This window comes from Urocampus carinirostris, chromosome 3 (genome assembly GCF_059441175.1).
Source record: "Urocampus carinirostris isolate Australia breed hairy pipefish chromosome 3, RoL_Ucar_1.0, whole genome shotgun sequence".
Classification (NCBI taxonomy): Eukaryota; Metazoa; Chordata; class Actinopteri; order Syngnathiformes; family Syngnathidae; genus Urocampus; species Urocampus carinirostris.
Genome location: NC_142351.1, coordinates 33,574,811 through 33,591,030, shown reverse-complemented (window position 1 = coordinate 33,591,030; position 16,220 = coordinate 33,574,811). Strand labels below are relative to the sequence as shown.

The following is a 16,220-nucleotide window of genomic DNA, read 5'->3' as shown; positions in this document are numbered from 1 at the left end:
GAGAACATGCAAACTCCAAATTAGGAAGGCCAGTAGCTGGAATTAACCTGGGACCTTGTAACAAGGAGGCAGACATGCAACCAGTCATTAGCCATGGTTTGTAATTAGGTTTGGAACTACAAAACCAAAGTTCATTGCGGCACTATTAAAAAAGTAGACAAGCAATTGTTCAAAGTCGTTTGTATGAACGAGAATTCTGCAACAATAAAACTGATTAAAGCAAAGTAGTATAAGTCCAGTACATTAACTTTGTACATTCACTATCCGGACGGGACTACGAAGGAGAAAAATCCTGCCCCAATCTCCCAGTTATAAAACCTGGCCTACTACTTATGAAATTGAAACTAATTTGATGCCAACCAGCGACTGGAAATGGATATTGAGATCAAAGTGCCTATAAATTAAAAATAAATGGGTGTCCTGACACCCTGTCAAAAAGTGTCGCTTCCAAATATGAAAGATTTTAGAATGTCGTCACATACTGCAGCTTGCAAAATGCATGTAATCCTTGCATACAGTATCCAATGAACCCCTAACGTCAGTGTGTCACAAGGCCACCTACAAAGAATTTGATTTTTTATTTTGTCGTCGTTGTATCTAGGCAACAACTGTTGGTACATACATGTGTACAGTAATCCCTCGGATATCGCGGTTAATGGGGACCAAAACCACCCGCGAAAAGTGAAAATCCGCGAAGTAGCAACGCCCCTTCAAAAATGCTCACAAAAATAAAAAATAAATAAATAAATAAATTTTTAAAATATATTTTATTTTATTATTATTATTTTTTAGGCCAGCGAAGCCCCTTCAAAAATGCTTAAAAAAAATAATTATATATCATCTCATTAGCTGTACCGCTTATCCTCATTAGGGTCGCCGGGGGGCTGGAGCCCATCCCAGCCATCTCCGGGCAGTGGGCAGGGGACACCCTGAACTGGTTGCCAGCCGATCGCAGGGCACACAGGGACGGACAACTCATTCGCTCATTCACACCTAGGGACAATTTGGACCGGCCAATTTACCTAAAATGCATGTTTTTGGAACGTGGGAGGAAACCGGAGTGCCCGGAGGAAACCCACGCAGGCACAGGAAGAACATACAAACTCCGCACAGGAAGTCTGAGCTGGATTTGAACCCACGCTAACCACTGCGCCGCCGTGCTGCCCTATATATATATATATATATATATATATATATATATATATATGCCGTATTTTCCGCACTATAGGGCGCACCGGGTTATAGGGCGCACCCCCAAAAAATAGTTTTTAGGTCCTATATCTTCCATAGATAAGGCGCACCGGATTATAAGGCGCTACAATGGGAACGTCGACAAAACAGTCAGATGATTCAGTCAAACTGATTACCCCCTTAACATTCCCAAAGCTTGCAAAGAACCAAATTCGTGTCGTAGACATGTGCGGATGCGGTGTCCGTACGATGTCACTCAAATGCATCATTTCAAATATCTTTCGGGAGGTTAAAGTCTTGGGATTCAAGAAATGCCAACCATTCCTTAGTTTCTATTTTCTTTTTCGCTCGCAACTTTACTGTGCATATGACAATAAACACTTGGAATTGAGTTTAATTCACTCAACTCATCACAGCAACATCAAGATCGTTCTAAAACAAGATACCGGGAAAATATAAAGCCGCATAGCTCACCTAAGTTCTCACGTTCAATAATGATACACAATCATGGTCTTCTTACAAGCGTAAGTGTAGTAAATCCAGGAGAGTAAAATGTTTACAAACAGACTAATGAAACATGTTTCTTTATGGCGTAGTTTAGCAAGCTTGCTATTCAGTCATCTTTTTCGGCCAATTGCAGGGTTTGTTTTGGCCCTCTAGCCTATCCGAGGCTCTGAATAACTTCAGCCAATAGCGATCGATTTAACGGATGATTGACACATATTTTTCGGCCAATTGCAGGGTTTGTTCTGGCGCTCTAGCCAATCCGAGGCTTCAAATAACTTCAGCCAATAGCGATCAATTTAACGGATGATTGACACATCTTTTTTGGCCAATTGCAGAGTTTGTTTCGGCCCTCTAGCCTATCTGAGGCTCAGAATAACTTTAGCCAATACTGATCGATTCAAATGATGATTGACACATTGGTTAGCCAATGAAACGCCGGTATATAAATCCCAGCATACACCGCGGACTACTCCACGTTCGGGGAAAATCGAGTCGGCCGCTGTTGCGTAAGTTGCGAGACCTTGCAATTTAATGTTGAGCCACATATAAGGCGCACTGTATTATAAGGCGCATGGTCAGCTTTTGAAAAAAATTAAGACTTTTAGGTGCGCCTTATAGTGCGGAAAATACGGTGTATATATATATATATATATATATATATATATATATATATATATATATATATATATATATATTATTTTTTTTTTTTAATTATTTTATTTTATTATTTTTTTTTTTTTAGACCCGCAAAGCTCTGAACCCGCGAACGTGGAACCGCAAAGTAGCGAGGTCCCACTGTATGTACATTACTGTACTTTCCCCCCTCTTTGTTTTTACACTCTTTACGCTTAAATAACTTTACACAGCCTCATTACAGAAGACAACGACTGTGATGGAGGACTCTGCTAACAGGAAATCGGAGAATGATGTTGTTCAGCCACACATTGACATTGCAAGACATTTCGTTCAATCTAATTACCATATCTTAGCGTAATTACTATATTGACAATGACATCCGTCGCTCTCCTTATGCTTCCGTGCTTGAGTGTGCATGTGCATATGCTTTTATTTTAATACCTTTGTCTACACCACCCAACAATTTATTTAGACGCATTAATGGCTGAAAAAAAACTAATTTTAATGTAAGAATTCATCATGGTTGTGAAAGAAAGAAGGCAAAACAAGGCAACATGAGAACATCAGTGAAAGATAACATCCACTGCATATTTATACATGTTAGTTACAGGGGGCAAAGTGAATGGGTTCCTTGAATTCTACACAAATTGAGTTGTAAAGGTTTTCACAGCATATAAAATTATAAACGACTCTACCGGCTTTTTGGATGATTTATTTCGGACCACCATACATTTCTGAGCATGTCAAAAAAGAAGCCTGTCATTTCTCTCAAAAGTTAATATTTTTTTAAATGCATCCAAAGGAAATACTCATTCCCGCCTCTACAGGGCAGTAATTGTGTAAAATCACTCATATCCAGCATGAGGACAAACGAGTTAGGAGCAGACGGACGGGATGCGGGGAGTATACTCTCAGCATTAGTATGCCCACCCTAGTACTTTGATCTGATGATGTCTAATGTTATTGCTCTTGCACTTTCATTTTGTCTTTCTTTTTATTACTTTCTAACCAGAACAAATATTAGGGGGAAAAGTGATATATCTAATATATATCACTTGAGTATTGCATTGCATGGTGAGTTGGTGCAGGTGAAAAACTGTGTTCACTCAAGTGTTAAAATAAACCCTTTAACACATTCAAACCCAAACATGAAAATCTTTCCCCACCCCCATTGTTCGTGAATAAATGTGTTGTGATATGTAGGGTAGGTTACAAATGTAGGCTAACTGATAACGCATAACACTGAAAACAAAGCAAGAAATTTGAAGTCAATATTTGTTTACCCATCCTGCCTGCCTGAAAACAGAAAGTATTTTTCTGGTCCCAGAGCCACACTGAGTTGGACATCCCAGTTTTAGGGCATGGACTAAACCTAAAGGGTCATTGTGTTGGACTTAGTGCAATGTAATGAGGAACTAGTGTTGAACTAATGGCGAGTCAAAACAGTGATATCACACGCACACCTTTACTTCCCAATATTTGCAAAGTTTTCTTTTGGCTACTCGTATTAGAAAAATAGTGTCGGAAAATATCAGCCTTCTGCAAGCAACAGCACAAACAAAATAATAAAATCAAGGATTATGAAACCAACACTAAGCCATTTTTTGTTTTAAAAAGTAAATAAATATAAAGTATGTAATTATTAGTTTTCAATAATTGTCCTGTCCGGAAATGTATTTTGCAGTGATGTGTTTCCCCCTGATGGAACATCACAAAACACATTAAGAAAAGTCTGTAGTTGGCCTGCTCAAATGTGTTTAGGGTTAATCAGAGGCATTTGGAATGGTGGCAGATGTGAGCTGACTTTCAATTAAGATTAGATTGTATGTAATTGGTTCATTCTAAATGGAAAAACATCCTAGTTAAAAGGCTGTGAGCACAGATTTACTGATGTTTATTTTTGCTTTCTCTTTTAATGTTTTTACGGTCTCAAAAAAGATGTAAAGTTATCCATAGGTTAATTGGTTGCGATTTACCAAAACATGTACGGTTAACAAACATTTTCAAAGTTCATGCGTTATTTGTTTTTTTCATATCACAGAAACTTGTATTTTTACGGTACATAAAATTTGAAGTTTACGAAGCAAAACTAGCCGATAAAAGACTGGATTCAGCTGCTTGGAGTTGTCAGTGTTCTAGAGCCGCAGTACCCAATTTGGCCGCCAAAGGGCATTAGAGACCACACAAAAGCAGAACACACAAAAGCAGATGTTCATCAATTTTGTTGTATTTATTGAGGGTGCCTTGACACAAAACCTACCTAAAAAACTCACGGAGGCTTCAAGTACAACTGTTCCAAAGGCCTAAAGTGTAAGTGCAGAGCCTATAAGTCACATGCAAACACACACTCACGCACAAACAATCACACAAAAGTTGGGATTTATAACGTGGGACGGACAGACAGACATACAGACAGAACGACAGACACACAGACAGACAGACAGACAGACAGATTGATTATCTGGGATTATTTCTAAATATTAACGAATATACTTTGACCTATTCAAGGTCCAGAGCCCAAAAATGAGCCACATTTAACAGACTGAAACAATAACTTCAACTACGATATAAGAACATAATTTGGGTAAACATAACAATAACCTTTTCTTAAAGCATTTGTAAATGTATTTACAAAAAGAAAAAAAGGAAGGATGAGCATTTACATGCATGTATATTGTTGTTTTTTTCCACTGTATTATAAAACCCTAAAAGATGAGACTCATGATGGGTCAGGAAATTAAACAAAGAACCCCGACCGAGAGTTTTGTGTACTTTTGAAGGGCATTGAACTTTGTTTTGGTGAGGCGAAGGCCACGGATGCAAAAACACTCCCGTGAATGTTGATTTGTGGTCAGGCAACTTTAACAGCATGCATTTGCCAGCTTAATGTGAGACCTTCTCAGTAAGTGAAGCCACCCCGCTTCTGAGATGCGGAAGATATTTTGTCTCTTTGGTGAGAAATCTATGATGTGAAAAGATTTAATTAAGATAGGCTCAGCAGTCATAATTAATTCCGCTCCTCTTTGAGTCAGACATATTGCCAAGATCACAGAAAAGGCTCTGCCAGTAGAATATATAGCAAATGTGTTTGTTAAAATATAGGTTTCAACCTCGTGGCTTGACTGTGGTCTTTTCATGTTGTAAATTGTTTGGTTGCAGTACTGTACTCTCCCTGAACTGACAAGATGTTTATCTGGAAACAGTGTCGTGTAAAAATTGTAAGTGAACATGCAGAGATGTTTTTGGGCAGGTGACGTACTGCCTGTAATCAAATACAATGTCAGTCCTACAGTGTATACTTGTCCGTCACTCCAAAAAGAACTCTGCAGAACTTTCCACCAAAACTGGACGCTGTCCGGAGTGTTGATGTAAAAAAAGATTGCACACCTCAGACAAGGCCTCCTATATGTAGATTGACTAAACTGAGTATCCTCTGTAGACTTTAAAACCGTGCAAATCATTCAAAAGTTGTTGTATAACTGCTCATTTAAGTTCAATGAAAAGATTACATTTCTTTAACACACAAAGGGTAAATTATTCGTTAAGATCCAGCACGCCATTATCCTCCAGAGGGTGCCACAGCAGAAAGACAGGAGGACCCCACATCCGTTTATCATTGCCGAAACCTAATAAGGATGCCGATAGCACAAGCTGTTGGATTGTTGCTTGTACTTTTGATGTTACAGCCTGTTTATGTTCATCAATCCCTTGATACCTGTCTTTGATTGATCTTGGAGATCCAGAACTTTGACAGACGGGAGGTTTTTACGGAATGTCTTTTGTTAATATTGTGTTTTTTCCTTCCTCCTATATGCAGAAAACTTCTTGTTAATTACTTTTGCCTCCAACTTTTGTCATTCAGCCCATGTGTCTGCACTTGGGTCAGTTTCCCAAGATGTAAGATTAAGTGCTTGTTTTTCTTCTCATGCAAACACTGGAGCAACACAAAACAGAAAACCAAAGTGGCTTAAGAAAGATATGCGCAGTGAAAGAAAAACAATATCATGAGATCGAACCTTCCTGTGTGGAGTTTGCATGTTCTCTCCGTGCTTGTGTTGGTTTCCTCCAGGCACTTCCCACATTCCAAAAACATGTATGTCAGGTTAATTGGCCGGTCCAAATTGTCCCTAGGTGTGAATGAGCGAGTGAGTTGTCTGTTCCTGTGTGCCCTGCAACTTGGCTGGCAACCAGTTCAGGGTGTCCCCTGCCCACTGCCCGAAGATAGCTGGGATGGGCTCAAGCACCCCTGCGATGCTACTGAGGATAAGCGGTGCAGATAATGGATGGATGGATGGATAGATGGGTTTCTAATTAAGTTTAGTACTTTGTTTTGTTATAAGGATTTTGTTTGATTCTAATACAAATCATTCTAATAAAGTTATATCTTTCAATACCTATTCCAATGTTGATGGCTTTTATTATAGAGTTGCTCAGTAAGGGTTATGTTTAAAGTGCTATAGTCCTCTTAAGTTGCTTTTTATAAAAAAAATTCCAGGCACACCACAAAGAAAATAAATCATTTGAGTTAGCATTTGTTTTTTGGGGACTTCACGACACAAATTTTCATGAAGCTTAAGATATTCAAAGTTTTCATTACAATTAATTTAAATGCAAACTTAGAAGTTTCTGATCGGTATCAGATAGGTATTTGGTCAAAATAAATTGTCTCAGACTCTAATTCAGGACCTTATAATTGTGATATTTGGTGTCCCAATGGCCTAAAGTGTGCAGCGCCAATGACAACCTTTCGCTCCTCTCAAAAATCGTGAAATGTTTAACCCAAAATGCTCTAAACATAGGGGAGTCATATTATAGAAAACAAAATTATTTAGTGCTAATTAATTTTCCCTTATAATGAAAAACAAAAACAACTAGATGACCACAAATTCATATTTGGTTACAAAAGGACGGAGGCAGAGTTGGAGCACAAAGCCACATACAAGCTGCCCCTTTAGTTGGGTACGGCCTACAAAGTACAAATTGTAAGGTAGCTGCAGGTACCAGGGAGGCCTTTGCGCTAATTAGTAACAAAAAGTAGCTATCAGCATAAAAAAGGTTGAAGACCCGTGACCTAAGCCAATCACCTTCCTTGGATATTGTCCAAACACGCCTGGTGACCGATCAGTAGGATCACAACAAAAAAAAACAATATATTCCTATAAAGCTCTGCTCAATATAACCAGCACTTTTTGAGTCCCTCTTTTTATTAGTTAGGCGATGCTACATACAAAAATGAAATTGGAAAAGCTTTAAAAAAATATAAGCTATAACAAAAAAGATCCAGATGCGGTATCAAAAGTTATTGCCTGGAAGTTGCACAAAAACGAGCCCATGGAAAGAGGACAAAAGGCATATGATTATATAAACACCGGCTATTATCTCCACTGAACCACTAGCTCAAGTTTGGCCATTTGTTGTCCTCTATAAATAATTTGCTAAAGTACACTTCTGATATCTAAAACAACCTATTAGTAGAGTCTTGCGGCTTTGCCATAACATCTAACAACTGTCTTATCATTAAGAGACAACAGGCCGTAAAGAACGTAGCTGAGCCTGGCTAATTAAACGCTGTTTTGTGACTTTTATCTTTGTTGCGACTGGTGATTATAGGTCGTTTGACTCCACATTCTTTCGTTGATGGTACACAACAAAAATCTAGGAACTGTGGTAATATGTCCTCCAAGACCCAGGACACTATCTCTATAATTTACAAAATAATCCTTTTATAATTTGTAAATCGAACTGTTAACCTCCTCTAAAGCGGTTCAAAAACAAACGGCTGTTCAAATAAGCTGGCTACTCTTTGGTATCCTTGTCTGTGTTTTTATGTAATTAAAAAGCAGGCAGTGGAGTGTCCTTGGTTTGGAGGACGGGTTCATAGAAGACCCGCTCGTGCTCTTCGGGCCTGATTTGACTAATGGCATGGTTCTATTAGCCCTGGAGTGCCAGGTAGAATCTCTTAAATCACCCCAACATAACTACTAAACCGCGAACCAGTGGTCAACACTTCTATTGAGGCAGACTGTAATTGTCTCACTAATCTCCCCGCTGCTAAATGACCCGCAGAAACAACATCCCACCAGACATGCTTAATCCACTGATTGCAGATCGGCGTTTTTGTTTTGCTTGGCATGTAAGGTAAACAAAACAAAAAATATATGGGCCGCTAATAAAAAGCCTGAAGAACTATTGGGAAGCTAATTAAGAGCTAGCAGCGCTTTTTAAGCTCTGCCCCCAGGCACGAAAAAACAAACGTCGACCGCGGGGCCAAGGCCATCAGTGGGATCAGTTGGTAAAATTAGATTAGTGCACAACAGACTTCCCAAAAGGCAATCTGTCACAATCTGCTTTTCAAATTTGTGATATCGTTTGTCAAGGGTCAAGTTTATTGTTTTGATAAAATCAAAGCTTGAATAAATCACAGCTTGAAATTGTGCTGTCAAATCTGTTTTGCTATGCTCTTGGCGAGCAGCATTACATAAAGCAGATATAGGTGGAAGGCAAAGAAAGAGAGTGATCAATTAATCAAAATGAGTAAGCTCTCAAGACAAGTAGCAGCCTATTAGCCCCCAAGAGCAAAACATCCCTCTGATGGACACCATGAAGTTGCTAACATGAGGCTGGATGAAGAAGCAATTGGTGTATAAAAAAAGAACTGAGCATCAACCGAATGGCTCGATTCGTTATACTCGTTGGCCCTTCAGGCGCCCAGCTTTGGTGCCTACCAATAAGCAGGATGATCCATTACTTTAAGAGCTTGCAAAAGCCCGGCCCAGGGCGTTGAGAAACTACACAACTTAAATCTATCAAGCACTATCAAACTGTGATACGGATGATAAATATTCATGCCCATGCTTGAGACAGAGATGTGATGGCTTGTCTTGAAGGTTGCAAAATAAGCAGGAGACATGATCAGGGAAGTAATTCAAATTCACAAATGAATATTCATCTCGGATGCAGTGAGAGACATATTGAAAAGAAAAGCAAAGATATGTATGTGGATATTATTTTCACATTTCCTATGAATTCATAGAACTGCTATTTTCATGAAATGAAAACAGGAGCACTGAAGATATAGTATTGGAACGTCTACTGTGCGTAAGATAATTGATTGACCAATGATGAGCAACTTAAATAGGCCACCACTAAGCAGAGTGTCTCGTTTTTTTTGCAGTATTTAATATCCTCAAGACAAAAGTCGTCAAGATTGAGAAGACAATGAGCAGACTTACCATCAGGAGGCTGAGCAGGAGTGAAGTGAGGAGGCTTGTCTGAAAGAAATAAAAGGCAAGATTTAGTTTACTTTTTGAAACCTTGCAGTGAAGAAAATATCAAGACACATTATGCAGATCACGAAATTGGGATTGTGATTGTTATCCGTACCATGCTTTTTTGTATTGTCAAAGAGGAAGAAGAATAGTATTTAGATCATGTGTTCTATCCACTTCCAAATGTGTACAAGAATACATTTTATTTAATTAAACAGCAAAACTCAGATTCAGATAACGAACTATCAATGCTCTGTTTTTAGAGTTCTATTTTTCTTGCTAAACCCAAGTAACTGTGACGTCATTTTTACTTATCAGCCTATTTCAAAATGGCCACCCCCAGAAATGACTAAACTGATAGGATTTTGAAGGTTGAATTAATATGGTTACACGAGCGGGGATTGTCAAAAATGTGTTTAACTTGAGCTTCACGTTATCATTCATTATCACTGCGGTGTGGGTCCAATAAATCCCATTTTAAACTCATGGATCTCTCACTTATCAGAAACAACCATGGCCAAAAGAGGTATTAAATTTGTTTGACCTATATTACTTTTTTTACCACTTATATTTCAAAATATATTTAAATCAATCAATCAATCAATTAAAATTTATCTGTTAAGCACTTTTCAGCCAATGAACTGCATCCAGTGTAAATGAAAAATAATATCCCCCTCCTTTATCCCCACCCAATAATCCAACTCAAACTCTTGGGGCCATGAACACATGAGGCCATGGTTTAAATCATATATTGACAACTACGAACACAATATTGACATAAAATATACAATGTGTTTATTTCATGTCCTTCAGAGACCGATTACACCAAAGAGTTGTTTCACTCGTCATGCTTTTTTTATGCTTATCTATATCTTTCAGGACAACTTTCTGTTTTCCCTACCCTGTAACATTTGTCTTTGGTACTGTGAATAAAAATAATGTGTTAATGAGAAAACAACAAATGTGCGTTACACACAATTAACTTCAGTACTCCTGCTGTCGCGAACTTCACCGATTGGAATGCACCACTTTAAACTTCCGATTCACTCTGGGAAACTTCACAAGACCCCTCCCCTCCCCACCACAGAACATTTTCTCCTCAGATTTATACAATTAAAATGAGTTAGACTTTTTGACTTCAAAATGGTGAATTTCTCCTTAAGATGGGAGATTGTTATGCTTGCTAACATATTTGTGCTGTGTTAATTGAAATTATAAACTCAAGGAGGGAAGGGTTCAATTATTCAATGATCATGACATTTCCAAGCAAAGAGTAGCGGGTTGGTATTGATCAATCCTACCCTGTATTTACTTGGATCGGATTGATACCAAAATTCTTAGTATCATCCACCCCTATTTCTTGTCAATGACGCAAGGATCGCAGAGCAGCAGCAATCTGGAGTGCTGAAGCTTAATCAAAACCTCTGCCAGGAACTAGTGTGTCTCACTAAACAGAGCCCCCTGGTGGTCTGGGCTCCCATTTCAAGCCTTGACATCATTTTACATGACTCCGCACCTCAAGGGATAATGAGAAAGAGGGATAGCATCAATTAAGCCACCAAAACAACACATGTAGGTGGGGTCCATAAGTCTTTCTTCACACTTTCAGGAATTCTGACTTTTACGCGGAGACTGACAGGGAAGTGTTCAGCAGCAGCTGGGGGACGAAAGAGAGCGGGGACAACAAGAGAGTGGAAAGACGAGGTCGGGGCTTGAAGTGAATAATGAAGTGTCTGCTGAAGCTGTGTCCCAGTCACTCATGACGCGAGCCTATTTCCATCGGGAGAAGCTTTCTAGTCAAAGGCAGACAGAGGCAGTGTTGGGAGAACTCGTTACATAGGAACACATTCCTGAAATGCAATTACTTTTCTCTGTAACGGATGCTGTAACCTATCATTAAAAAACGTTTTAACTAAACTGTCTTCACAACATGGTGCGTTACTCTGCTAGTTTTGTAGCGCGGATCATGAACTACTATGTCTTTTGCTCTATGACAGATCCTAATTTGCAAAGTGTTGCAACCCTAAATCCGCCAGCAACACAAGGCTAAATATAAGGACAGGTCTATTCTCCGTCCTGATATTCAAATTTTTTCCCTACTGTATACACTCACATATAAGCCATATTTACAACTATAAAATAAAACACTAAGATCAACGGTTAGTTTATATGCTCTCATTAGGTTGTGTGTCACCAGAAGTGAATGGTAGGCAGCGCTTGGGGAGAGGGCGTGGATAATATAGAAACAATGAAACGTGAGTACAGAATTTGCGGTAAAAGAAAACAAATATTTTCAAAACACTTTAAGCCGTAAGAAAAAAAGTTTTAAACACTACCCAGAATTGGAGAAGGAAATATTCCTGTTAGTGAGTTAGTGTGCAAGCTCTTAATAACACAAGCCAAGAATTATAAAGGATTCACCGCTTCCACAAGTCAGTGTACACATTTACTGCTATTTTTTATTATGTGGCTATATTTGTGCAGTTTTAGTGGCTTGGTCTTAATGTGAGTATGTACAGTAATTTGGTTGAGTTACTTTCAGTGTCACATCAACTTTTAGGTGTAAGTAATCTGGGGGAGGCGTGATTACTTCTTAAATTAGGTAACTAGTCACTGTATATATAAATGAATACTTTTTCAGGAATGCGCCCAACACTGGAGCAAGGAGTAAGATAAATATAAAACACAGATGTAAACTTTGCTTCAAACTCTCAGGACACACCTTTTCATTAATTGAATGCAAATTAGCAACTCGAATATTGTCTCTGAACCGTTTGTTGATTATAATTATACAGACGCTTTATGAAAAACGGACATTGCTGTAAGTTAGATTTTGTCCTGTGTTCACCTTTATCAGAGTACAGGACATTACTGTAGTGCTTCTTTCCGTTGCTACCGGCGTGTGGTGCTGTGAGGGGTCACCCAGCATGCACCCGGAAGGAAAAAAAAACAAAAAAATGCTTCCCCTTCCTAGTTTGTGTGTAAACATTCTATACTGTCTATGTCTATGCAATATCTAGTGCGCTAAGAACTTTGATATTTTTACTGTTTTATTGTTTAATATCTCATGCATCCATTCAATATGGTTGGCGTGAAGTGTAAAGAAGAGGCCAGCCGTTTCTTTTGAAATGAAAGTGGAATAAGAAAGCTTGATGCAGTTGAGAAAATTGTCGGAACATTTTTTTTTCGGGCACTTTTTATCAGAGGAGGCAGACCTCTTGAAGTGCATCTTCCAAGAGTAAGTTAATCTCAACTTTATTTATCTTTATAGAACATATTATTCTATGAAATGTTTATTTTTTAGTACAAAACGATACAGGTTACTTAGACAAGCCTTAAACATACTTATATAAACCTTAAACATACAAAATGTAGCATTGAAGCAACTTACGAACAAATCTAACTTACGAACGTCCCGAACCTTTCTTGTTTGTAAGTCGGGCAGTGTCTGTATTCTGGGATCACAAGTCTACACAGGCCTACAGCGCACCGATACGCCAGCACTCAAAAAGAAAGGCGACATACAGCAAGAAGCGAAAATAAACTATTTCTCCCATTTTCTCTTACATGATAAGGTCTTTTGAAAACATATTACCCTTCCGCCACCTCACTTTCCTGACACAGTGGCTGCCTGTGCGAATGTCAACGCATGAACATCATTCAGCCAATATCTTAACTCAATCAATAAATGTCTGAGTGTGACATTTAGCCACGTGCAGGAAGAAGCATGGTTTTGTGTGTCACTTGCCTTTTCATTTATTATCGAACACCTTGACAGATCCCGTGCTTTTGTGCACACAATACTCACATACACAAACACCGTTGTTGCTTATAATAAATGTGGCATTTTGCCATCGTGGTGTGACATTGTTTTCAATAAATGATCAGCCCTATTGCAATTTCACATACGAACCAGGATCCAGACACCATTTAACATCACAGAAACCCGAGTCAGAGTCACAGGCAGCAAACACTTAAATACTGTAGTCTTACAGAAGTGTGTGCAGTTTGTGTGCAGTTTTGTAACAGCAATTGTTTACATTCTTTATGTCATCTAAAGATTTTTTTCATCATACTGGAAATAGAGCTACTGGTCTCGGATAATTGTACAAAAATGACCTGTTAGAGTATCATGGGAATGTAGTTGGACTAGCCACAATCTCTGGTCCAACCCAACCCAAGATGCGCTTTTCTGGCTGCATATTTCCAATGTTACAATGAAGGACCGGCGTGATGAGAACGGTTTGCGTTAAACTGTTTAATGAGATGTAAAGTAACATTGTCTGAAGTTAAACTTGGTATAAATAGTTCCCCTTTTTGTGTTATTTTGAAAATCTGGCAACCTATTCTCGCACCATGTCAGACCATATGTTCAAAACAACGACTGTTTTAATCCACATAAATCCTTTAAATACCACGCCATTGTCAATGCTTTGAGCCATACTAGGAGAGTGCAAGATCCACTGTCCCCCTTTCCATAGGCGGCACGATACTGTATTTGATACCTTCAAAATAGAAGCCAAATAGTAAGACATATAAAATCATCTACAAGGAAAGCAGAACAGTCTGCCATTATAGCAGAGGAAACTTTAAAGTTCAGAAGATGTCGGCTGCTTGCGTCGGCAAAAGCACAGCAAGTGAGGAATTTAAAGATTAGAAACCTACAGTTGTTGAGAAATAGGAGCACCGCGAAGCCCAGCGTCGACGTGGCCAGCAGGATCAGGCAGATGTTGCAAGGGATCATGAAGTAGCGCACCACCAGAGACACTTTATGCTGGTAACGCCGCTCTCGCTCTGGCGGAGTCGGCGATGGATAATGGCACCCGGCCATGGTCCAATCCATTGACCCTCTTCCCTCCAGGGCGGCTGAGGAGATCACAGGCCGAGGGGGGCGTCGAGAGGCGCCCAGAGTACCGTTGGAGAAAATGATGGCGGTTGGGTGATTGACACCAAATGAAGAAAGATCCCAAAACAAAAACACTAACGGTCCGCTTTTCAGTTGTGTTTTTGGCTCTGGGGCATGATAAGATGACTTTCAGCAGAGACTGATACCTGCAAACTTTTAGACGTATCCAGGCAATGCATTTTTAAAACAATAATATCCAAGAGAGGACAAGTTTGGACTGAGGGTGACTTCTTAGACTCAGCCTACCACCTGTCCATATCACCCCTTACTTCCTACATCCTGTTGTGGCTCCGTGGGAAACTCCGAAAGGTCTTTCACTCTGGATAATGTATGAGAATGTATTGCTAACAGTGTAAATACGAATAGTGGGAGGTGATAATGCAGTTGTAAATAGGTATAACAAAGTGTTGAGCTGTTATGCCTCTGAGGTATGAAAATAAATTGGTCTAAACTGTTGATATATCCAGACAGAAAATGTAAACTCCGGCAGGAATCTTCCTCTGTCCTCAAAGTCCCCCAGACTGCTGATTTGTAGGTTGATAGGGGGATTTCCTTCTCTTAAGAGCCCTTTGCCTCCATGTCAAAAGCCCTCAGCAACCACGCCATGGTCTGGTGCTCACCGGCAACATTTCAAGGATCTCCCTAAGAGCTGAGCATATTATTCCAGCTCGCAAGCCGCTGATCTCATGAACAACAATTTGCTCCTCTAACTCGACACAGCTGTTTCCTTGTATCCTGCGGACAAGCCGGTCACGGCAGAGAGATATACGAGTGTGGCACATGCGAACCTGACACTGGCTCGGGAGAGGATCTGCTATAGCAGATTAGCAGCAGGGAACCTTGAAAAAAGATTATAATTCTTCCACTTTTGTGATTCACAAAGTCTGAAAAAGTTTTGAAAGTATAAAAGTTGAAGAATTTGATCTACACAACCAGTCCAAGGACTTCAATCAGTCTAAAACTAGTGCAGCCAGTGATGAACATGTGTGGCGCTCTCCTCCATGTTACCACCTAGACCTGAAAATCCTGATAGCATAAACTGGTTAAAAAAAATTCTGACGTCCTACTTAATATCACGTCCTCTGGCGGTTCCAGACTGGAAACTTCTTTCTCTACTCTTTGCCCTGCTTTCATCAGTTTATTGTCAGCTGTTTTTAACGCTTCACTGAGCACATATGCATTCAGATTGTCCAGATCCGTGCTTGCTGTCTTGGCCACGTGGATTTACGCGTCTCTTCGCAGACAGCAGCCCATGCGCAGCAAAGCAGACTCCGGCGTTTCCATGCACGCTTAATCCCTGGCAGTAGGTAGCGGTCCTGGTGTCAACAACCCTCAGCCAACTGAAGCAGATGCGAGTGAGCAGAGTGAGCGTACAGATGTGGCAGACCAGAGAAGCTATTGGTAGTCAGTAAATGATAGGGGAACAAGAGTGATGCCAAAAAGTACAAATCCGTTTCGCCAGTTTATTTTCTGAGGAAAGCAAGAGAAGAGTGTTGCTGATTTTCCAAACCCACTCCTCCAGTACGATGGGTGTAAATGAGAGCAAACGAAAGAGAGAAGGAGAGGGAGAGACAGAGAGGGTAAGAGAGAGCGAAAAGAGCGCAAGAGAGAGAGCGCGAGAGAGAGAGATGAGGCACATTGGACGCAACAAAAGGGAGAAAGGAGGAGGGGTTGGGAATCGAACAAGCAAGCATAAAGGCTTTGCAGAACAG

At 39.7% G+C, this 16,220-nt stretch overlaps 1 protein-coding gene across 11 annotated transcripts in view; it reads right to left on the bottom strand.

Moving 5' to 3' along the window:
• Positions 1-16,220, bottom strand: part of agrn (agrin) — a 390,673-nt gene that overhangs the window by 242,377 nt on the left and 132,076 nt on the right. For 9 of the 11 annotated variants that reach the window (XM_088331544.1, XM_088331552.1, XM_088331545.1 and 6 more), the window contains one exon: positions 9,567-9,605. In XM_088331544.1, coding sequence (XP_088187670.1) covers positions 9,567-9,605 — 39 coding nt within the window. Of the gene's footprint in view, positions 1-9,566; positions 9,606-14,267; positions 16,023-16,220 lie in introns of those variants that run through there. The other 2 variants (XM_088331551.1, XM_088331554.1) reach the window with 1 other exon arrangement.